The 24924-nt window shown below is 36.0% G+C and overlaps 1 protein-coding gene across 11 annotated transcripts in view; it reads left to right on the forward strand.

Moving 5' to 3' along the window:
* The window catches only part of DNTT (DNA nucleotidylexotransferase), a gene marked incomplete at its 5' end in the record, with an annotated part of 139241 nt that extends 114714 nt beyond the window's left edge, over window positions 1–24527 (forward strand). For 9 of the 11 annotated variants that reach the window (XM_083866594.1, XM_083866595.1, XM_083866593.1 and 6 more), the window contains 2 exons: window positions 1942–2205; window positions 3661–4202. In XM_083866594.1, coding sequence (XP_083722720.1) covers window positions 1942–2205; window positions 3661–3840 — 444 coding nt within the window. In that variant the 3' untranslated portion in view covers window positions 3841–4202. Of the gene's footprint in view, window positions 1–1941; window positions 2206–3660; window positions 4203–23228 lie in introns of those variants that run through there. The other 2 variants (XM_083866588.1, XM_083866586.1) reach the window with 2 other exon arrangements.
* Between the last annotated feature and the right edge of the window lie 397 nt (window positions 24528–24924).

Below are 24924 nucleotides of genomic sequence, written 5' to 3' on the forward strand. Positions count from 1 at the left end.
ATATGTAGTGTCCCAAATCTCCAAGAGCAAAAAGAAAAATGAAGTAAAATATGAGAAAGTACTAGCTAACAGATTTTTATGGAAAATAGGAAGAATATTGGTGCTTAATCAAAGTGTGAAGTCATCAATTAATAGCCAGTGATAAATGATATTATTCTTATTTTTATTAGCATTAAAAGCAACAAAATTAACCTTAAGGGATGATAGTTTCATCAAAAAAGAGCAGGAAAATAAGCAGTTCTGCATTAACATTCAGCTGTTTTGAGTCTATATTTGGAAAGAGCAAGCATCAGTGCCTCGTGACTTGGGGTAAAATTAAGAAAAAAATTGCTGTTTTAAAGATATATTACAGAGCACCTGCTAAATTTAAGCATTTTCATATCAGCAGACTTGGAAACTAGTAACTAAGAGAAGAAGCTACATAAGGAGTTTTCTCATATCAGTTTTTAATAAATCTTCATAATCAGGGAAAACTCCAAACAAGTGAAAGAATGCCAATTCAAATAAAATAGTTATCATTAAAAAGGCTGGCTCATTGACCCATAAAAACCCCTGCAACTGATTTCCAGTAAAATAATGGGATTGTTAATTTAGAACTACCATCAACGAAAAGCTGGAGGCTAAAAATGTAATAATATGTATCAGTGTCTCTTCGTGGAAATCATATCTTGTTAAGTGTTTTTGTTATGCTTTTTTGTTTGGGCCAGAATTATAGCTCTAACTGATAAAAGCAATTTTATTCCTGTAAATTATTTTCTAAGGCATTTAAGATATTGTCATGTAAAGTTACAACAACTACACTAAATAGAAGAAATAACCAAAATCTGGGTTTTTTAATACTGAGGTATTCTTCTAAAAATCAGTTCATTGTTACCTGGGACATTAAGGGGTCTTATGTGGAGACTTTTTGTCCTGGTTTTGGCCCAGATCAGAGAGAAGGGGTGTGGCCATACCCAAATGTTATTCAATACCACTTCCTATCATTGCCAGGGATGGGGGAAAGGAACTTTCTCTCTTCCTAGAAGAAGGATGTTCCTCCCAATGGGAGAAAGTGTGGTATTTGATAAGGTCTGGAATTTTACATGTAAATTGTTTCTTTGTCTTATACCTTTTATTATTAATATTCCTGTGTTACTGTTTGTTTTCTTACCTCATTGCTGTTTCCAGGAAATTGTTCTTATCTCAGCCCACGATCTTTGACTCTTGTGTTTTCAGTTGGGGGGCGGGTAGGGAGAGGCAAGAGGAGTGGTTTTAGCTGGGCTACTAAATAGAAGAATACCATTCCTAAACTACAACACCATTGTAGTTAACAACTGACATCCATCAAATAAAACCACATCTAAATGTTCTCAGTACAACACAATTTAAAAAAGCCCCTAGTCCAGAGGAAGGAGAATGTGTAAACATTTGAGTGATTTCAAAGCAGAAACAAAAACTGATCCAAGGGCCTAAAGAAATGGGCATTCTCCCTGAGCAAAAGCCATGGGCAGGGATCTTCCATCTCTCTGGAGATTCCATACCTTGTCATAAGGAAATCTCATGTAACAGAAACAGATACAGATTTCAAATGGAATCTGTCAGCAAGTCTGTGCATTGGATTTTTTCTAGATGTCTGCCACATGGGAACACAGTCCTTACTCAGAAAGTTGACATTAAGTAGAAAAATGTTTAGGAGAAAAGGAGGGAGGGGAAGAATTGCAAATACTATCTTTTTAGTACAGGGCAGGACCTCCCTACTGTCATATATCTACTGGTGCAGATTTTCCTCAAATATTTTTTCTGAATCTGAAGCAGTCTCTCCTTAGCCCAGATTTGGCCTGGCACAGTTCCTTGTTTACTGAAATTACATTTCACATGAATTTTAAAGACAACTGTCTAGAAACTCTGGAGTGACAGTAAAACCAGTTCAGCAATTCAATGTGAACAATATTTTCTCTTTAGGGCTTACTCCTTTATTGTGATATCATTGAATCAACATTTGTAAAGGAACAGCTGCCAAGCAGAAAAGTTGATGCCATGGATCATTTTCAGAAGTGTTTTGCAATTTTAAAATTATACCAGCCAAGAGTAGACAACAGCACTTGCAACACGTCAAAAAAATTGGAACTGGCAGAAGTCAAAGACTGGAAGGCAATCCGTGTGGATCTGGTCATCACCCCCTTTGAGCAATACGCTTATGCTCTGTTGGGCTGGACAGGCTCCAGGGTAAGTAACCTCAGCAGTATGTTTTCTTAGCATTGCAAACACGTTTTTGTTGTTGCAGGACTATTCAGAGTTCATGGATTTAAAAAAAATTTTTCCTGATGTCCACACATCACATTTCATGCTGTCATCCACCTCTGATCCATCCACATGGAGCTGATGAATTCATCACTAACGTTTATGGATGTCTCTCTAGGAGAGTTAAGATCTATTTTGCTTGAAGCTTACTGTTTAGGTTTATGAACTGGAGAGCTAGGTTTTTGGTCAGTTGTGTTGTCTTTCTACATCATGATACAGTTAACAAGCAATTTAAATGGTTACTGTACTGAGAGATGATTTGGAAAGCGTCACATAATTTTACAGGAAATTAAACATTTGAGGAAGAGATGTTCTGAATTGGAACTTAATTTGTTTTGTAGGAAATTAAAAACGATTTGACATCTTTCTTTTTGGATTAGATCAAATGTTTTATTTCAGTTGCATTTTAATTAACTCTTTTAAATTGTAAAAAAATGGAAAAAATTAAAATTAGACACTACTCTTGAACTAGAATAAAATATATTTTGATTTGTTTTAATAAGAAAACTTGAAATGATAGCTACATTCACAATAGACACTAGTTAGCTGGCATAATATAAAATAGTACACTATTTTCGAAACAAAAAATTCTAACTAATGCAAACTCAAAACTCAAATAATTAATCTCTCTCCAGACAAAATTATTTTTCAATCTGTTCTACATGCTTGCCTTCTGATCTTCGTTTTTTAGGGAGTGTTTACATGGTACAATGGAGAGCTCCTGAGCCTGCTCTGAATTATCTTTTTGATGTGCTGGCAGCAGTATTGGTGCCTTGCAACTCTGTTCTACTCAGGTTAATTGAAAGCAGAATGGCTTAGACCAGGAAAAATGTTGAAATTGATGTGTTCTCCTGCTGAGCTTATGAGTTACTTCAGTCACTTTTTTGAGATAACAAAATGTATTTATTTGGACTTTGGATTAAGTTCTGCAGACTTTGGCATCCTTTTCTTATCCTGGAAGTGTTTGGCAACTTAAAAGCCCTCCTCTCAACTCTGTACATAGGTGTCTACACTAAAAACACACAGTGTGAGGCCCTTTGGATGAGCAGGCAATGACTTCATTTCTCTCTGCCTCACTGAGCTCCTACTCCCTGTTGAGTTAATTCACCTGCAGACTGTGGGAGCCCATCACAGATTTACTTTCTTATACAGTTCCCAAATACTCTCAGAGTAACCCACTGAAATGATGGATGATTCCCTATCAAAACATTTCCTTTCAGATGATTGATTTTATCAGACTATAGTCCTTTAATAGAGGTAATTTTTATTCCTTAGTTTACTATTTGGTTTGGTGTTAGAAGGTGCAAAGGATAACAATTTTGGCTTGTGCATATGTTTGATATTTGTGAATATGTTTGATATTTGCTGTATCTTTGACAGCAATTTGGACGTGATTTACGGAGGTATGCTACACATGAAAGGAAGATGATGTTGGATAACCATGGATTGTATGACAGGAGAAAGGTATTGTCTATTCTCAGAAAAAAAGCCAATGTGTTTTTATTTCCAAGTGTGCATTTACAGTTAATTTTTTATATTCAAATACATAGAATATTTTAGCATGATTATCCATTTGGTGGTAAAACAGTTTTACCTTCACATTATTTAGTTTCACTGGAACAGCCTGATTAAACGAGTAAGTCTGGAAATATTTTTTTGTTTTGTTTTGTTTTGGCAATTATAAGGTAACTCCTGAAATGTAACAAGCATGAATTAGACATTTGTGTTTGATAGGAACTGTGCAGCCTTCAAAAACCTGAGAACAACCCATCTGTGAGTATTTGAAAAAGGTACTTCACTGTCCCATTTCAGAAGGAAAGATCATTTCTGTGTCCCTGGCACTCTTTCAACTCTTATTCATCTGACATTGCAAAGGAAGAGAGGATATCGAGTGGTACAGGCTCAGTTAGAAGGCTTGAGGAAGTTTTTGCAGGGTATGACACTAAGTAGGGATTAGGGATCATCCTGCTTTTAATGCCCTGCATTCAGAAGTCTGTGTGGAATTCTGTTTAGTCAGGCTTGGCAGCCTGGGGAGTAATTGGTATAATTTCTAGTATAAAGGCTCTTGGCTGCAGTTACACTGATCTCTGCATTTATCTGGCTTCATGTCTGTATTTGTATTAGGCCATTTAAATAAGAAGCAAAAATCAATACTGAAGATGCTTATTGATGTCATGATAGGGAAAGACAAAAGAACCATGTCAAGATTTTACATTAATCTTTCCTATATATTCCTAATAGAATGGTGACTGCTTTCAGCACCCCTACTTAAATGCAGTATTGTCTCATTGCTTCTTTCTAAGACGCAGGAGTGATCTAAGCCATCACTCCATTTCAGCTCTCTCCATATGTGTTTGTCAGGTCCAGATGCTGCTATAGCATCCTCAGTTCACATGGAAACTGAAGGAAATTATTGGGCTAATTATCCATTTAGTCAGATATCCTGTCTCCAGCAATTGTCAATACTAGATGCTTCAGAAGAAAACATAAAGTCAATAGTAGATAAATATGCTATTATGTGTCTGGAGGATGTTTCTTCACTCAGGGATGATGTCAGTGTATTTCTGCCCGTCATTTGTATTTTGAAAGTATTCAAAAGATGAACTTTTTTCCTCTGCATAATGTGGTTGGTGTGATTATCTGCATGCTAATATGTGCTCTGTTCAATAGCTTCTTGGATGTAACAGAAAATGGCGCTAGGGAAAACAAAAGAATTTGAGGAATGCCAGTGTTATTTTTCGTATGCAGCAAAATTTGCCTGTTCGGTGTATGAGTATGTATCATTATATCTGCTGCTTTTACTCAGAGCCCTGGGGCTTTCAGGGATGCAAAATGGTCACTGTTCTTTCATAAACAACATCAATCAATATTATTTTTTCTTGATTATGTTTAGGCTTTATAACCAACATACCATTAAAATCTTTCTGGGAAAAAAAATGTGAGGTTTCCATGTGTTTTTGACTGGATTAGCCGGGATGATTTACAGATAAATGACGAGTTTATCTTCACAGTGTCCTCTGGGAAGAAAGATGCTCTTTTCATCCCAAATTTTCAAGTAAAGAATTGAGGCAGGGAAAGATTTAAGATCTTAAACATCCATTGATTTCCAGGGCCCTGTATTTACAGTGTCTGGCTTTAAGTTTCTGCTGTTGAGTATCTGCCTTGGAAATTTGAAAAATACAAACAACTATGTATACATACCCATCTTGTGGTTCCCCAAACCATCAGCTGTAACTGTAACTTAATCTCCAGACCTTCTACATGTCTGAGTCTCAATTATATTTCCTCAATTCCTCAGTTGTGCTGCCCAAAACTGAAGAAATGAACCTGAAGACAAGGCTGAGAAGCAAAACTCAGAAAATTTTCCTTATTCCTTATCATAAGGCAGGAGTCCTTGACAAAGGCAAAGAAGAAAAGACAGCAAACCAAAAACCAAACTAGATGAAACCCCAAACACCCAGACCAAATCTTCAGGGAAAATTTCAATCGTCTTGACCATTAAGTCCTTAATCTACAATTTCCGTATATCAAATGAGGCACGTGATTGGGTCAACCACCCCTTTCAGGGAAGGACTCTGCTTTCAGTAGTGTATCTGTTATCATCCCCCTCAGCCCCCAATATCTAAATATGCCATTTCTCATTTAATCCCAAACACAGCTAGTTTGCTTCCAAATTGTGGTGGTTTTTTTTCTGTAAACCACAGATGCACTGCAGACTTCAAACACAAGAAGTCGTGTTAATATGTTGACACAGCAGAATACTGTTCTTGTTTCTACTGCAGTCTCAGAAATAGCTAAATTATATTAACTGATTTTTTCCACAAATAAAGAAATTTCCAAGGCAGATATGGAATATGAAAAATTTCAGACCAGGCAGCACTGCTTAACACAGGCTCTTTTTTCAAGTAGTGTTATTCTAACAGGAAGCAGGGAGATGACTCTCTGGCAAGTATACTAATATTTATAATCTAATGTGTTAAATTCAAATATATTTAAAAATTATTTTTAACTTTACAATTTTGTATGAAGTTATTCCCACAAATGACAGTTTTAACAAAAACCTTCCATACTGCCACCCAGTGTGTAGTAAGATCAGAAATGTGCAGAATACAGCAATGGTGTCTGCCTTTGAAATGCGATGGCCCATGGTGGAAGAGGAGAAGTTTGCGGTAAATTGTGTGGCTGCCAAAGTTGATTCATTTTTAGGGTCATCAAAGTTGTAAGCTTAAAATAAGTGATAAAAATAATTCATAATTTTATACAAGAGAACTTATGCCCAAATTGTAAAATGTTTAGGGTTGGTTTGTTGGTTATTTTTCACATTAAACTATGAAAAACAGTGATGGAGGGCACACAACTGATACCAAGAATGGTTTCAAGCATCAGCATTTTATTATTCCCCAGTAGAACCTTTTATACCCTTTTCCCCTTATGCATAACACCTGTGTGCCCTTTTACTATTTTGTAATTTGTCAATACAAATCAGCATTCCCTGCTCCTTTTTCTTTAATGCTGTTTACCTGTCTTACCTTATTGGGGCAAGATTGCCTGCAGCACTATCTCTATTCTTTTACAACACATTCTCCCACTGAGCAGAGAATCTACTTTATTGTAATCCTAGTGCTTTTCTTTTAAAGTTATTTGACTTGTAGGGAACAATAAAAACATGGGTATTTTATCTGTACTGTCTCATAAAATTGGATTGGAACATGAACATTGGTATTTCATCAGTATATTTCTCTTTGTGAGAGGAAATTTTCCTTTCTTAAAGCTAAAAAAATCAGGGAGCAGATATCCCCTGTGCAAGCTGCTTAAGATCCCTCAACACAACTTTAATTAAGGTTAATGAGGCACCATATGTGAAAACTGAAACACATCTTTTCTGTATTTCTCTCCTTGTCTGCTGAAGAGAGGTTACTTTATGTCACTGGCTCTGTCCAGGGAGACAAACCTTCCTGCACAACTCTAACAACGACGTGTAGAATTTGGGAGCTGGACCAAATCCTTTTTGCTTCATTTTTTTCTTTTATTAGTCTGTGTGTGTGTACAGCAAAAGGGATAGGAAGATCAGGAAGAGTCAAACTATTTCTTGATCCTACAGAAGACCTAGTCCTTTCCCTAAAAAATACTTGCCTGTTGTCATTTAAAATTATTCAAGCCATTACAAAAGTTAATAAATCATGCTATAGCAAATATGATTTACTCTTACTTAATTTCTGTTTGGTGGAGTGTAACTGTACTTGCAAGAGAATGTCATTCATTACAAAAGAAAACAATTTCCTGATTTTCTCTATATTTCAATATATAATTCAGTATGCTTTATTGTTCTATATTAATATTTATCAGCCCTTTGGCACAGATGCTTGCACTGTGGCCCACTGCTTGAAATGTGATGCATGTCACAGAATCCCAAATTCCAGCGTTCAAAGGGTTGCAGCAGGAGAGAGTCCTGCTTACTTTAATGTATTTCCAAAGGGATTCTGCCAGAAATCGGGAGCATTAACACAGCAGTTAGGAATCAATTACATAGCTTTGCAGATGGGAACAAAAGGAAGAGAAATTTTCTCCAGGGACTCGTTACAAAGTTACACTGTGAAATTATTCCTCAGCCTTGATTTTTTTTTTTCTTTCTAGTGTGAATCTTTTTCATGTATTTGTTGGTTTTGGAAGACAGTGTGCAATTATCAAACTAATGATTTTTTCAGTTTTGTAATAAGAAGGGCATTTTGTAGATCTTCCTTCCATAGGAAAATTGTGACAAAAAAATTTGAAAATTTGCTACCGATTATCTGTCAGCCTCTTTTACATAAAAAGATAAGTGTATGTCCAAATCTGTGTGTCTGTAGAACTGTGTACTAAAGGAATGGAAATCACCACTTGTTTATACCAACCTGAGGTATGTAGTTCCTGTGATTTACAGCAGCTGGAGGTCAAACCTTACCATGATCCCCACTCTTAGAGAGTGGAGTCCATTGATCAGTCACAAAGAAGAAAGAGAAGTTGTACCTTCCACATCTTATGGTATTATTGCTGCTACAAATGGCATGAAATTTTTATGAATGGGTGAATAAAATTCCCATTGTAAAACTTTATCTATTCATGAATAAAAAAATAAACAGTTTTGCAAAGAATTTTTTTTTTTTTAAATATTATTTTTCTGTGTGAAGCATAAGTCAGGTCAGTTGAACAGTAGGCTCTTAAAAAAATTGAGGTCCTTAGTCTGTAAACCAGGACATCAACAGTTGTTTTGACACTCCTCTGTGTTGGATTAGGAGGCAATTATCCCTTAACCCACAATAAAACTTCAGTTTAATGAAGAATTTTTATCAGTCAGTATCTTGTCTTCCTCTGTAACTAGAAGAGAGAACAAAGGTTTAATGGAGAATTTTGATTATTCAAAATCTGCTTGGTCTCTTAGAGGGAAAGTCAAAATATTGGCACTTTCTGCTAAAGGAATTTCTGAATCTTGGTTTTGGAAACAATCCATGGATCAAACTGTTCCAAATTTCCAAAGCTCAGACAGCTCTTGGGGCTACAAGCTCTGAGGGACTGGCTTGGCTGGATGCTCCAGGACTATGGAGCCAATGAGCTTTGGGGACCCTGGCTCTGAAGTACTTTAAATGACTTATTTGAACTCCAGCTCCTAGTAGCTTGTCACACAGGTTATTGAGAAGATGTGCAAGATGGCAGCAGCTCAAATAGGCTTTGATTTTTTAAAATTGGCTGGTAAGCTAGGTTCTAGTGGATTGTGACTTTTTTCAGGATGATATTTTGATAATTACATAATTTTTATGGAACACCCAGGAAAAGTGAGTAGGAAAATTCCAAAGAAGTCAAATTTTTGCTGATTAGATCTGTTCAAAAGGCAACGTGATATTATTTTTGTGTGACTATACATGTGTTACGTAGGAATACTATTCCCTAGAACTCTCTCTTCTCTGGAAATCCTGGGAAGCTGCATTTTAGTGATTCTCAGCCAGCCAAATCCTGGATTTGTACATCTTTCTCAGTACGGCTTGCTGTTAGGATTTCCCAAACTTAAATACAGAAGAAGAATGCTTCTGAAAGAGCTACAGTTCTGTGCAAAACCCAGCCCTACCTAAATTGTGGATGAATACGACTTCTAAAATGCAGGATTTATCAACCTTTTTCATTATTGCTTCCTAACCAAAATTCCTTATCTGAATTATTAAAAATTAACACTATTTCCAAATACTTCAGAATCTATAGAAAAATAGGTATCTTTTTGTTTGTTTTTACATTTTGGTAACTATTTGGAAACTGTCCCTTGGAGTTACAGTAAAGAATGAGGTTTTAAACTTCCTCACTGTATGTCACACAGTTTCAGCTGCAGTAGGGTTCTCTACTGCTCTTTCCTTTCATTCAGAGTATATTTATTTTTCTTGATTCTGTTTGCTGTTCAGCAGCTACTCGGAGCCAGCCCTGCACAAAAGAGGAACTGACTTCAACTGTTCTGTGCTAGAAATTCTGAGTGATATATTTCCTCACATTGTTATCTCTTGGGCATGGAAGGGAGCATTGGAGAGTTGGGCTGAAGAAGCAGTGGGAGGGGGTGGGCTGGGTGCCTTAAACTGCTGCAGGTACTTTTCTCTATTCCTGTTTCATGTCAGGAGATTTCTAAGGAAGGCATGTGGAACAGTTTCATGGCTGGATTGTGGCCATGTAGAAAGTGTCTCTCTCCTCCATTTTATACACCACTCAACAATGGAAGTTCTCAAACCAGGTGTGAGATCAGAGGATTAAATTTGTCTTGTAAATTCTGATTTATAACTTCTATAAACCCATATATTTTCACAATATTACAGGGAATCCCTTTCAAGTCCAACTATCATTTTATGCAGTTCATGGCAGCAAAATTAAGTGATGTTAATAATTACTGTTGCTTTTTATTGGTGAAAGAATAGATAGAGTTCTTAAGATATAATAGAAGGAATTATTAACATATGAATGTTTTTGCATTGACATTGTAGGTTGATTTTTTTTGTAAGAGAAGGATCATGAGCTCAGTGTTATTTTGAAGAGTCTCTGAGGCAGAAAGCAGTTATTAATTTTATGTCCTATGTAAATTTAAGATGGGAAATAGGTCCCTTAATGTTTTCTATTAGAGAAATATAGGAAAAAAAATATGACACTAGATGACTGATTGATGATTGATGACAGTTTTGCATTTAAAAAACCTTGTATGAATTTGGATGACATGGAACATTATTTAGTTGTTGAATAACAAGAGAGGTGGTTTATATAACTGTTCTGAATAACAAACTCACAAGATGCTCTGAAAACTTCATAATGGGACCCAGCTTTGCAAGCCATTCAGAGCTGTGCAGTTGTACTGAATATAGTAAGATTCTGTGATCCCAGTTTTTTAAAGAGATAGTTTACTTTTTCTTGGGGAACCATAATAAGCATGAAAGGGGAAATTTATCCTGGGATTTCTTTCACACTGTGAGCTCCTATGTACTCAGTTGTCACCATCAGTGTTGCAGAGTCTTTCACCACTTACCTGCAGAGTGAATTCCTATCTACAAAAACCTGACTGGCTCTTCAGGCAGGGCTTGTCCTGCCTGCCTTAGCACATCTCTGTAAAGCCAAATGAGGATTTGATTACAGCCCCAGTAAATGACTATTTTATGACAGTAATGCTCTGGTGAGCTGGCTTCAAAGTGTCTGAGTTCTGCTACCGCTCATCTTTTGCCCAGGTAGCTGTTTCACAAACAACCTCTATGTTTGCAGCAGGCAGCTTGTCCAGCCCTGCCTGGCAACATCCTTGAGCTTCTAGCCTCCCTCATAATATTCAAAATTTTCTCTGGCTGAGTCTGCATCTGTGTTGTGACTTTTATTTTGAAACATGACTTACCTGACAGTGACCTTGCTGGTGCAAAAAGTCATGTTCATATGTTCCTGTGGTGGCTTGGCTCAGAGGACAGAGACTGCTCTGTAGCCAGACTGATTGCAGGTGGCTGGGCAGTTACCTGCCCTGCCAGAACTTTGCAACTCTGTCTCCTAATAAAAAGCCGGCTTTGTTTTTCAAGCAGGTATTTCCTTTCACTGCCCAACACATTACTTCTCAAAAACCTGTATCACCAGAAAGAGCTGTCTATGATTTTATAACCTCATTTTATTACATAAAATTGTGTAATATTCAGTGTTTAATTGTGTATTCAGTAGTTACAGTCTCTAACTAATTTTTTTGTTATTATCTGAGAAAATCTACTCCACACTACCATTCATTGAAAAAGATGCTTGCAGAAGTTTACTTGCACAGTTAGAGACATTTTTTATGATTCTGTAAAAATTGAAAGTTATAGTCTTATTTTGGCAGATGCTGCTCTAAAATTATAAAGTTATAATGGTGATATAATCAGCCTTGAGAACATCTTGATGAATTAAACATGCTGCAGCTGCGGAGTTTGCTTTAGACATCTGCAACAATGACTGGATTAAAGCTACAGCAAACATAAAGAGCCAGAATTTATAATATTGATTTCCACTGTGCTCTCTACAACTACCTGAAAGGAAGTTGTAGCCATGTGGGCTCTCCTCCCAGGCAAGAGTGACAGGACAAGAGGACACAGTCTCAAGCTGCATCAGAGGAGGTTTAGATTGGACATCAGGAAGCATTTCTTCAGAGAATGGGTGATTGGACATTGGAAGGAGCTGCACAGGGATGTGATGGATTCACCATCCCTGGAGGTGTTTCAAGGAAAGACTGAATGTGGCACTCTTGACAAGGTGGTGTTGGGTCATTGACTGGACTTGATGATCTCAGAGGTCTTTTCCAACCTAATCAATTCCATGATTCTAAGATTACTACAATTAAACACTGAGTCATTGTAAACAGATGCACATACCTTCATTTATGTTTCAACTCTTCTCACTCTCACTCAGGAAAGTGGAAATTGCATATATGATTTGGGTGATTTTTTCTTTTTGTACCTGGTCTATATTTAAAAATTAAGAATTAAAATAATCTAATTTTCTTACCTCTTGGTAAGTTAAAAAATGATTACACATTTTCTTACCAAGTGTGCTTCTCCTCAGTGTTTTCTTAGCATTTTAAATTTTTCTCATACAGCATATGATTGGCCATTTTTACAAAGTTTGCATGTAATTAATATATATATTTAGCTAAACCTAATCTCTTTACAATACCAAGCTGTACATCTAACACAGAGATAAAAGTACCTAATTGTCATTTCCTGTGCTCAATGTGTTTTTTGAACAGTTCAGTGAAACCTGTATTGCTTATTAAGACATCTCTCAAAATGTGGAAGATGGTGCAGATCCTGAATATTTTGACCATACCTTTTTACTCAATTCCTAGGGCAGTACAGATCCAATAATTTTCAATTGTTTTAATTCAATTATTCAATCAGTATGCTGGGATAAGTTATCGAATGAGGGGTTACTGAGTCTCATAATTTCTGTCCAAAGGAAAAAGTAATTATTTTGAGAAGAAGCTAGGTAGAGAGGAAAAGGAAGCAGCTGAGGACCAGTTAGAGAGGAAAATGGCATAGGAAGTGGGAGTCAGAAGGGGATGGTGAATGTACAAATTTGATAAGTAAATGCAAATTGGCTGGAAAAAGCAATGGGGAATGGAAAGGGTAGATTTAATTAGCAGCTCCATTGTGGAAATGAATCTAGGTTGGCTAAAAAGGCAACTGAAAAGGGGCACAAAAATAGAATGACAGGGAAGAGATCTAAGTGGGAGTTTGATGGACTGAAAAATAAATTAAATTCATCAGGCTAATGCCCTAAGCTGGCAACAAGAAGTAGGTAAAAGTTCCATTGCCCCAAATAACCGAGTAAACCATGCAAATCTCACTTAACTCTGGATATGGTGTGAGAGGAGCCTAAAGTTACATTAGAAATCAACAGACATCAACAACTTAGCATGGGGGAGCAGCAAAGACAGGGAGCTAGAACAGATACAGATTATAAAAGCTCAGTTTCCTAAGACTGATTGATCCCACATTGGTCTGCAACTCAAGATTGTGTCAGTGCTGTCAGCAAATATTTGTTAACCCTGTAGCACAGCACATTTCCTGCCTAGTGAACAAAGCCTAAGTATCTTATAGGATTTGAAGTAAGCAGCATTTCTTTGAAGAAATGAAGTCTCTGTGCATAAACATAGGAAAATTGAATTAAGGTCAAAATTCAATCCACCACATTCTGGGATTTCTTAAATTGCAGGTCTTTGATTTTGCAATCCCAATAAAGTTCTTCTGAAGTGGTTTGTTTATAGTAATCCCATATGAATTACTCACAACTGAGTTTCATAAAATCCAAGATTCTGCATTTTTCTCATTTCATTCAATCTTACAAAGCTTTATAAGGTAGAACACAAAAAAACCAACAGTATTTGACAAAGCTGCTGTAAATAACACAGATTTAGAATGAAATGTGAGTATAGATAAGTGGAAAATGAAATATTTTAAAGGACTTTGTGGTAGTACAGAAGTTGTCAGAGAGCTGCAGGGACAATAAGTTTTTGATCTGCTTTTGTTTACAACAGTGTACCACTTAATATGTTAATATTTTTTGCCTGTGTTAATATTTTTTGCCTGGAGTTCCAAGTTTCCTTTCACTTTGTGTGCCCCAAACTGAAAACATTTTAGTCTGGATGGCAATGTATTGTGGAGTGTTTTTAATGTTTAAAATTGTAATGGGACATTGGATGCATAAAAATGTTGTGTTTTGCAACAAAGTAACCACAAATCTGTCATTTTAAACAGACAATAGTTCTATTTTATGTGCAACATGGTCTTGTTTACAAATAAAATTTTAGCAAGTTTTCTTAAGTCAACAGATAATGTTTTTTAATATTTTATTTTTCAAACTGTCAGTACTTCAGCACTGGTCTTTTTCTTTCTCCTTCATCAAAACTACTTGGAGTAAGTAGATTGCATGTAAAAAACATGAAAATATTTTGTTACACTGTTATGATATAGTTGGGTAAGTGCCTAGAATAGTCTAATATTAGCCAGATTATTCTATTTTACTTGATTAATTTACTTGTTACTGTTCAGAATTTAATATCAATAAACCTGTAAGCAGAGCCAGAGATGAGTTTAAGAGAAACATTCCAGTCTGGTATTTCTGATTAAAAGCACAAGACATGTCCGGTGGTAAAATGAAACGAGAATTTATGATTATGGCTTCTATTACATTAAAAAATTATTCATGCCCAGAATTATTAGAATAAATTCCACTGCGTTATTTTGCATCAGTACCATTACACATGATTTTGCCTGAGGATATCAAGTCAATGGGTAATGCTTGCAATACTGCTTTTTCAATCATAGTTTGTTATACTGTCATTTCAAAAAGTAATTTTTTTCTCTCTGATTTATCATCTTGTTTGTAGCTGGCTTAGGAACAGATTAGTTTTTATTTTAAGGTGAGCATGCTGATGTGAATATTACTGCAAAAAATACCAGTTAAACATTAAAATTGTATATGGAGATAATATATTGTCAGAGAAACTTCAGATTATTGCTCCTGAAAACTGTTATGATCCTGTCAAATTAAAAATGCACAATGTCTGCAAATGTTGTGGGATATTATTATTGAATTTGTTGACATAGTTCACATTTCTAGCACAATTAGTACTTCAGAATTTATGTTCCATAATTATGAATTTGTTTGTGCTGTTGATAGTCTCATTCATAAACATAGCTTAAATATTTAGTGAGATGCCTAATTACAAGTAAAAACAAAATCACAAATAGCCAGTCTTAAAAACAAACCTCTTCAAAAAAACCAAATGAAAAGCACTGGGAAAAGCACAGAAGGAAAAACACCCGAAAGTTGCTAGTCATGTTGATAAGGAAAGTACTAGAAGACAGATTGTCAGATGTTATAACTATCCACAAAGTATAAACAATGCGTGTTGACCCTAATGAAGCTAAATTCTGATGGGTAATTACTACACAATTCCTTGATTCTGTAATTTTTTTTTCATCAAGCAATGTTTCATATTGAGAATGTTGTCTGAAAGAGTACTGGTGGAATGAGCTGCTGTCCCTCTCAGGCTGGAGAGCTGTATGAACATCAGGGCCATGAAGAAGTTACATTTTTCCATGGTACTTTCTGGCAGTGTTCGTACTATGAAGACATTGTACAATTATTTAAAAGCTCTTACATAATGACAGGATTGTATGCATTTTTTATATGGAAATTGCTTTACTTTGCCTTTTTTTTCTTCCTCTGTTTCCTCCCCATCCTCTCCATAAAATCATTTTGCTTGCTGTGAAGGTTGCTGAACACAGTGACTCTTGTTACTACTTTGTCTACCTGATGATCAGTGGGAGATTTTAGAGAAGTAGCCACTATTTTACAGATCAGTGTTATGTTGTATCCCTATATTTCATTGTCGATTGAAGGCACTCAGCTTCCTATCAGTCAGTGCACTGCAGGAATTTATAGATCTTCCATAAAGCTTTCTCTACAGTTACTTTGCAAAATTCTGGGTCTGTAAGTGGTGTAAAATTGCAAAGCTATTTGTTATGCTGAAGCTCAGAGTAGATTTATGTTTTCCACCCAAGATGTACAACATTCATTCTCGTAAAGTTAACAGTAGCATAGAGAAGGAAGAGAAAAATTCTGGTTTCCTGCTCAGTGCTTGCAGAGCCTCCTTCCACCCTGGTCATGGCAGGGGATGGGAGAGAGATGCTGATCCCCTTTTCCATCAGAGAGGGGATGGAGCTGGTTGTGATGCTGAAGGCAAGGCTGCCTGGCACAATGTGACAGACCTGAATGACAGATGGAAATCCTGGTGCATGGGCTGCACCTGGTTATGGATAGATCAAGGACATGCACCTTCATCTGTTAAAATGAAATGGAATCATAGTCCCTGTGGCTTAACATTGATATCACTAAATTCTGATACTGATGTCAATAATTTTTAAGTCTTTATGGGGGCTCTGGGCTCCTCTTAGTAATTTTAGTAAAAATCTCTCTCTGTTACCATATGTATTTCTTTTTGACATACAGAATATAAAACACAGCCCACTCTCCTGCTTAAGGTGATGCTCAGTGACTCAAGTTTCACATGGTAAAGGTAGAAAATAGCATGGAGCTAGGTATTTAGGGAGGATTTAAAAGAAATATGCTAGGGTGGGGCTGGCTTTCACTCACATTTCTTGTGTTAGTATAAGTCTTATAATATTCAATTAAATCAATATAAACCAAGTGAGGATTCTTGTCTTTAGGTTAATACATTCAAATATAGACGAAACCACGTGATAATTATGTCAGCAAAATGCTTATTTTCCTTGACATCAGTTCCTAGCTATTGTTATGGAGAGTTTTTATGCATTTTCTGATAGGTTTCCTCAGACTTTGTGGTTATACCTTTTAGAGCTCCTATCTGCACTGTTAATCAACAAATTCAGTCTGCAAAAATCACTCCAGAAAGTGATTGCTTTCTGATAATGGGGAAGGTGGGACTATCTTTTTGCAACAACTTCTGAACAGGGAGTAATTCAAACACTCAAAGTTTGCAATGCCCTCTTTCTCCCTTCCTTGCAGCCGCTCCTTTTGCTGAGTCACTTTCCAGGCACTGCCTTCACCTTCCTCTCAGAAACCCACTAACCCACGTATCCATTCAGATGAGACAAAAACAGGTTAAGTTTTTCTTGAACCTGCTACAAGCCATAACTAAGACTCTAATGAGTTTATCTAGACTACTGATCTATTCTAGGTGCCCTTGTTTACTTTTTCACTGGCCGATGATTGAGTAAATTTGTGTGGTTCTGTAAATGTCTGAACTCAAATTCCACTGAAATTTTCTCTTCCCTACTTTCTTTAGTTTTACCTTCCTGTCTTGTTATGTGTTGGACTGGTTCTCCATGTGGAAGTTCTGAACTGCAGAAGCTCATCAGCATGTTCAGGATGGCAGGAACTGTTCAGCATGGTAGGAAGAACTGTTAGCATAGGATGCCCATGATGAGGTCATGTCAAGCCAATCATTCAATAACTCATCCATCCAAGTTTGGCTTTAGCCTTTTTCTACCCCATTACTGACATCCTCCTTTCTGTCCTTCTGTCCTGCTTTTTTTTTAAATTTTAAAACTTATTTTTAGAAAATGCTAGTAGCATCTACATATTTATGATTCCAGGATAAACCTAATTAAATTTGATGAGGATCAAGCATATATACAGCTCAAAGTGTTTATTCTGGGACTCGCAGTAACTTAATTGTCAATAAATAGAATGTCCAATTAGTTGTGCCATGCAGTGAATTTGGATAATTTTTCATCAATCAGCCTGTTTAATCTGATTACCTCTCTCTGATTGACCTTTCTGGGAGAAGATGTAAGTGTGAAGCTAAAGCAAACATATGCTCTGCCTGTCTTCTCTTGGGCTTTCCTGACTCAGTTGCTTTGACAGTGGTCCATGTACTTGTCAAATCCAAGGATTCTTACACATCTGCATTCAACACATTCAATGGCTGGCTTTGGAACTCAAGTTTTTGTTTGAAAACTGTGCTTCCCTTGCTAGGGGATTACTTTTTTATGACTTCTGTGTTTTCAAGTTTACTTTTTATTGTGAGCTAATGGAGATATTCAGGCTCATGAGGCAGCTCAGGCTTCCCAGTGGAAAACAGCATTGAACTTGTATGATTTCCTAAGGCTTGTTTGCTAAGGTTCACCAAAAATCCATGCAGCCTCTGTAGTCTAATGGAAAAGCCTTGGGGATGTCTTTTATTTTGCACTGAGATCTACCTTTTCTTTTCACTGGATTTGTGTACTGTCAGTCACAGGCATCTTTAACTCTCAAAATTAGCAACCAAATGCAATTATATAGATATAAAGCACTAGGTAGGTGCTTTGCAAAATTTGAACAGTTGATGGAACAATGTATTTTTTGCTTTCAGGTCTCTTTGTTCTTTCTTTCTTTTCTTACCTTTCAGGCAGGCCTTATTTCTGTTTTTAAAGAATAATTAGAGCAAGTCCCAAAACTTTCTTGCAATTCTGATTATACAATAAATGAAAATGTGACTACTTCAAGCTTCCAAATGTCTTCTTATTTCTTTTCTCCTCAGTATTCTGTGGATTAGAAGAATTTTCTTGGGGCTATTGTCACATATTACATTTAATATTCATGGATAAAGAAAAAATTGTATGTACTACAGTGGCTTGTTTAAAAATATTTTAACAGTTGTTGCTATAGCATTCACAGAAACTCCCCCATAAAATTGTTGGTTGTTTTCACCTATTCTAACTTGTTCGTTTTATTTCAGTATATGGTTATTTCAGCATTTTCACAGATGACAATTAATTTAATGCTCTACCTGTTTATTTTCAGAACCTTATACTGAACTTGATAAAATGGGACCACTGTGTATAGAATCTAAGAATTGCAGGAAATGTTGAACCAAAATACTTCAGTGCATTGTTTTGTGGATATGTGATTGTACAGACTTCCTTGATGCAGTGTTCAGACTACCTTATGAGCTGAATATTTTCAGCTTGGTACGCAGGATTTTAAGTCAAAATCCAAAAGACACAAAATCATGAAATGTATATCCATACTGTCAGGTATACATTACAAAAGGCTGATTTAGTAAACACAGCTTCTTCCTAACGTTTCTGCGGTGCTGGTGTGACCTGTGTGCCCTGGTGGTGCATCAACACCTGAGCTGGAGAACTGGCCCAGGGGCAGAGAACAGGTGGGGTAACACTCAGGTCAGGTAAACACACAGAATGTTCCTGCTGCCAATCATGTTGAAGATACGATGGATTACTTATGTGTCTGCCTTCACAATTCTTTCTCTAAGCCCTCTCTGTTAATTATTTTTTCAAGGATACAAATGCTGTTTGAATAAATGGGATCAGAGAAAAAGGATGTGTGACCAATTTAATAGGTTTGTACTTTTAGTCTGATAACCCATTGAGGTGTATTCTATCAGTTGGGGGTCTGACATGGTGCACTGCTTCCCTGAATGCCATGGCCTTTCATATCTAAAGAAGCCTTTGCAAGGAATGTAAGCAGCATCATCTTTTCATTTGTCCCAAATATCTTTAATTAAAACTCTTCAATTGACTTAAGTGATGACTTGTGAAGATGTCACTGAAGTGACAAATACATGTGTAAGGAATTTAAGGTGCATTGTGGTATCTTTGACCATGGCTGATTAAGCAAGTCCTGTTGCTATCATCATTCATCTACAGCTGACTTTACCCATAAATCTTATTTTAGAATGGACTCTGTCCAAGCACAATGAACAATTAAGTTCCAAGTTTGCAAATGACAGTCTGTCCTTTTCTTTTCTGTTGTTCATTTATCATTGTCTTGCTTACGGCCACTGTGATAATTTGAGATGTAAAGTGATGGGGGTTTAGACTCCTTGGTATTTATCATTCAGTGTACTGGTAGAACTACAAAGTTAGGTATGATCATATTGTCATTATATCTCCACTTTAATAATTTTAAAAAGAAAAAGAAATATTAACTGATAATTAAACTGATAACTGGTAATTAAACTGATGTCAATACGTGTTACGTTAAACAATATGAAAACTAGTGATAGAAGACAAAAATTAAATTTAAAATCCCTAAACATCTTGTTGAAGATTTTGCCATTTAAAAGCATGCAACATAATCCTGGACACAAAGAAAAGGTCAGAATAAATGTGTATGTTAATGACATTCCAGGTGCTTGTCTAGAAGCAAAGTTGTATCAAAGGGTATTTTGTAAATTGTTAACAAGACACTGTTTGGCAATAATCTCCATGCCCTTCCTGCCCTCCCAATTTATTTCATGTAGTAGTACATCAGGAGTCCACACAAACCATAGTGTTTATGGTCCTTCAGGGTCTTTTACGAAAGGAAGGGATGTGCTCATACAATGTTATGATTTTCAAAAGGATAGTGAAATCTGCTAGAGTACGACTGCATTGTTTCTGAATTACAGCTGTAAAGCATATGAAAGTCAAGGCTCTGAAAAGAGTAGGAAAAATGGCATATGGCAGAAAACTACTTGGTCTTTAAGGGCATAATTTGGCTGTGACTTATTCAAGAACAAATGTTCAAATAGTTTATAAAGCAGAATTATGCCAGTAATCAATTAGGAACATTCATACTTAATTCTTGTTCTTCGGCTAATACCAAGGATTATAAGGATTTAAAGAAAGAAATTAATAAAATTTTTACCACGTGTCTCGTCTTCAGAACAGTACATTTCACATGTACATACAAACCTGGAGTACCTCATCCTGCAGCAGATTCTGCTGGTTCAGAACCATCAAATCCCACTTCATCAGTGATAACATGTGGTATTGACTTCTATTTTTGGGTAATTTTCTAAGTTCATCTTGAGATGGATTAAATAGTAATGAAATGCTATAGTGACAGGCTAAGACTTATTAATAGTATTACTCAAGTGTAAAAGATTATTTATTTTGGTATCGGGCAACACACTGTTCTTGCCAGGCAGTTTGGTAATAAACAGTAGGATATCAGTCTGCTTGGAATACAATTAAATGTGTGCCTTTCAAGAAGGCTGTGCTCTTGGCTAATGCTGATTTATATAACTAAAACTAGAATTCTGCATTAAGTGATGGTTTCATTTTGCTGGATTCATTGTATTAAAATGTGATATGAAACCAAGTGACAGTAGAAGTATAAGATACATGAACTTTGGCCGTGATAGTTAGGATATCATAAAGCTGTGCTGGCTCTGTGCCTTCACTCTCTGCTTCTCTTTCATCAAAAGTATTATTGATCATTAATGCCAAAATGAAAAATAAGAGGTAGCAATTCATATAAGAAAACATTTGGATGGCAATTGTTCTACATTAGGTGTAGTTAATGGTCATGTTTACAACCACAAATGTAATATTTACATCCATTGAAATGACAGGATTGATTAAATGGGATAAGAGATAAGTTTACCAGAAGCTCCAGAGCATTGTTTTTTGTAAATTTGATTGATGTTGAAGGGGCATGTTTTGGATCTGCAGAATATTAGTAAGAAGATGAAATGAAATCACGACTAGGCAAGGAGTTCATTACTTCTCTTGAGCAAAAAGAAAAAAGCAAGAAAGAATGGTAGTGAATGCAATAATTAAATTTGCACCACTGTATAAGCTCTGCATAGATTGACACAGAAGGAAAATCATAGGTTATGATTAACATTAATAACACTTACATTGCTAAAGCAGCTGGCAGATATCAGCCAGAGATTCATTTAGAAACATTGCTTGTAGCTACTGAGAATGGTATTCAGCATCAAATACTTTGTATTAGAAATTTTCCCTGTCAAGCAAATGAAATGAGTTTAGCTTGCAGGAAAACATAAAGTGACAGAACAAAAGAAATGGAATGCAATTTGGGGTCCCAGATATATGAAGGGCTTCTATTAAAGAGTGTCTCTAACATCTGTCTACAAGTGTAAGAGAGGTTTTTTTTTTCTTGTTTTACTTTTATTCTTTTTTTTTTTTTTTTTGCAGTAGTGTAGGAGTACACTACTTTTTTTGCAGTAGTGTATGGATTGCCCTCTGTTTCTTAGTAATACTAAAAGAAAAAAAAAAAAGAAAACAAAACAAAAACAAAACAACAAAAAAATCCTTAAAATCCTGTCATCCCAGGAGACACTTGAGGAACAAAATATCCTCAGTATTTTTATTCAATGGGCAGTTGTTGATGTCTTCTCTCTTTTTGTTCTGTTCAATTTATATTTTCTACCATTTTTTCTTCTCCTGTCTATGGGAAAAAGTTCAGTATTTCTGCTGTTTAGTGTTATTTGTAGGTTCCTTTTATTTCAGAATCTGACATTTGTTCTTCCTAGGAAAAAAGGGGTATTATTTTTCTGTGCTTTATAAGCCATCTTTGCTATTGCAGAGACAGCTTCAATCGGTTGGGAATGTCTGGTGCCAGAAGCTGTTCAACCACACCATGGGTTTACTCTGATCTAATGATGGACTCCTCTTCCTGACCCATTCCCATGGGAGTGCTGGTCAGCACAGCCCTCCTGAAGGCACTGCTTGGCACCTGAGGGAGCAGAGCTGTGGGCACACACATTCCTAAACATTGTGGTAGTCAGAGATTCTCCTTACTCAAAGGAATTTATCAGTGGGTTCTCTAGACAGCATCTCCTCCTCCACAGTAGGGAGTAAACCTAGAAACTCAACCCTGAAGTTTTCACAACACATTGAGTTTGATTATTCAGTGTTGAACACTGATTTTTAGATTTCAAATTATTCATGAACTGCTGAAATATTAACTATTCTTTTTTGCTCCCAAACTCTAAATTATGAGGTTTTCACTGTTTTAATATTCACCCACCTTAGCAGCTTTTTAAATTGTTATTGTACTTTAGTGATGAAAGGAATGTGTAAGGCTATGTACTTTATTATATCAACCATCATACAGGGGTAGGCTTGTGAGTGGTCCTGTGTACAAATAATCTCCTGTATTTGCAGAAGTGCAGGTATGAAAAGGCAAAACAGCATTTTACTGTAAAACATTCAGAAGTGTGTGCAAAGAAAAAAAACCCCTGGGTTTTAATTGATGCTTTTAATGCCTGGCTAGGCACAATTAGTGTCACCATCAAATCAGTTTGAATGCACTTATAGAGAAAATTACTATATTAATTTAAAACATTTATGATTTTATGAAGGAAGTCCTGCTATTGACCCTCATGTAAGGGAAATGTGAGTTGGATTTGAGGGTCTTGAAAAAGTAAATCAAAACAAAGTTGTAAGCTAGTCATTAAAAGTGAAAACATCAAGCAGCATTAAAATTCTTTTTTAACTTGTTTTTGCATTTCAGGGTAGGCACACTGATGAAGATAGTGTATTCTGTAGAGGATACAATGGCTAGAACTGTCAAAAATTAGCTCCTTTTCAACAGCAAAAAACATCAATTGAAATTTCTTTCTAACACCCTTATTGACTTTCTTTTTAATTTTTTTTCCACAGAGGATCTTTCTCAAAGCTGGAAGTGAGGAAGAAATCTTTGCACATCTTGGCTTGGATTATGTAGAACCATGGGAAAGGAATGCTTAAAATTCTTTACCACTGTGCCTTCATCAGCTGACTCCAATGGTCTTTCTGCCCACCTTGCAGTTTGGTTTAGTTATATATACATATATAATAAGTGTTTCTATGACACCAAAAAAAAAAAAAAAAAAAAAAAAAAAAAAAAAAAAAAAATCAAATAAGTATTAGAAGCCATTTGCACGTGCTAATGTGCCTAGAAGATAAGAGTTTAAGTCTTTCATAATCTTTTCCAGTCTTTTCTGGTTTTGAACTTTCTACGTGGAAGTGATAAGACAGAGCTTGTTTTGGGGCAAAGCTTGCAACTGGTGAGATTTTTGCTTATGATAGGAATTTAACATTAGTATGAACAATACTTGTTTTTTAAAATAGTCAGCTACAACAATACATAAATAATTCAAAAGATTTGAGCTGAGTCAAAACATTACTGAAATGTATGCTGGTCTTTAACTGAATTTCTTACATATTTTGCTGAATCCGTGTATAAAATTGCTCTGTATATAAGGCTTAATGACCTAGGCAGTAACTACTTTGCAGTCTCAGCAACTTGAGGCTTCAGTTGTAATATTTTCCCAGGTAGGGCACCATTCTATGAAAACTGTAAACAAGTCGATAATTCAGTGAGAGTTAAAAAACATTTCGCAGGAAGGGATTCCACAGTAGCAATCTTCAATTGTGTAGAAAAATACTATAAATTTAGAGTACTGATTTGGACTAAAGAGGATTCAGGTTATGTGGAGTAATGGTCCTCAATCAGGAATTTGAATCATAACATGCATGTAAACAATAGTTTTAACTGTCAGGCTGGTAACTGCTCCAAGACAAAAGATTTTAATTATCTCTGCTCCATTTAGATAGATGGAAATTTATTTATTAGTAAGTGTGGATGTATTGGAATGGGATTTTACTTGAGCTGTTTGGCTATTGGCTGCTCTAGAGTGATATTCCCTCTCTTTAGTCAGAGATTCATGTAGAATGTGAAAGGCTTTCTGATAAAAGCCCTATGAGACATTTTGGTTTCAGAAAATGTCCAGGTAGCTCTTGTGACCGTAATGACAATGAAGGATTTGTAATACATTTATCCTTTAATAAACAGGGGCATTCAGTGCTTTAGGAAATTAAGCTATTTAGTGATCATTCATCATTTGAGAATAAAGGTGATTAAGAACACCAGGATTGGTGAAATTACTTTCTTCCTTAAAAATCTGGAATTTTTTCCTCTGTTGAGGCTGATACACCTCTTGTCATGATGGCAAAAGGATGACAATGACAGGGCTGTGCACAACAGTTATTACTGACAGTAAAGGCTTCCCATATTCAAAGAGTATTTCTGTTACTAAAAAAGTATGGTTCATTTGTTACTCATTACTTTCAACTGGGGAATAGATTTTCAGAGGATTGTGTTGTAAACTATTCCAAAACCTCAGTCAGGGTTGTAGAAAAACATGTTAATGGCAGGAATTTGTTTCTTGCCTGTGTCAATAAAACCACCCTATTTAATCCAGTTTTGCTAACTGAGCTGAAAATACAATGCTACTTCCTAAACTGCTCTAACTATAAAGCACTGGCATTGCTTCCTGCTTTATTGTGCTGATGTATGAAGTATCTTCTCTGTGTT

The sequence above is a fragment of the Zosterops lateralis genome, assembly GCF_965231275.1.
Source record: "Zosterops lateralis genome assembly, chromosome: 8".
Taxonomy (NCBI): Eukaryota; Metazoa; Chordata; class Aves; order Passeriformes; family Zosteropidae; genus Zosterops; species Zosterops lateralis.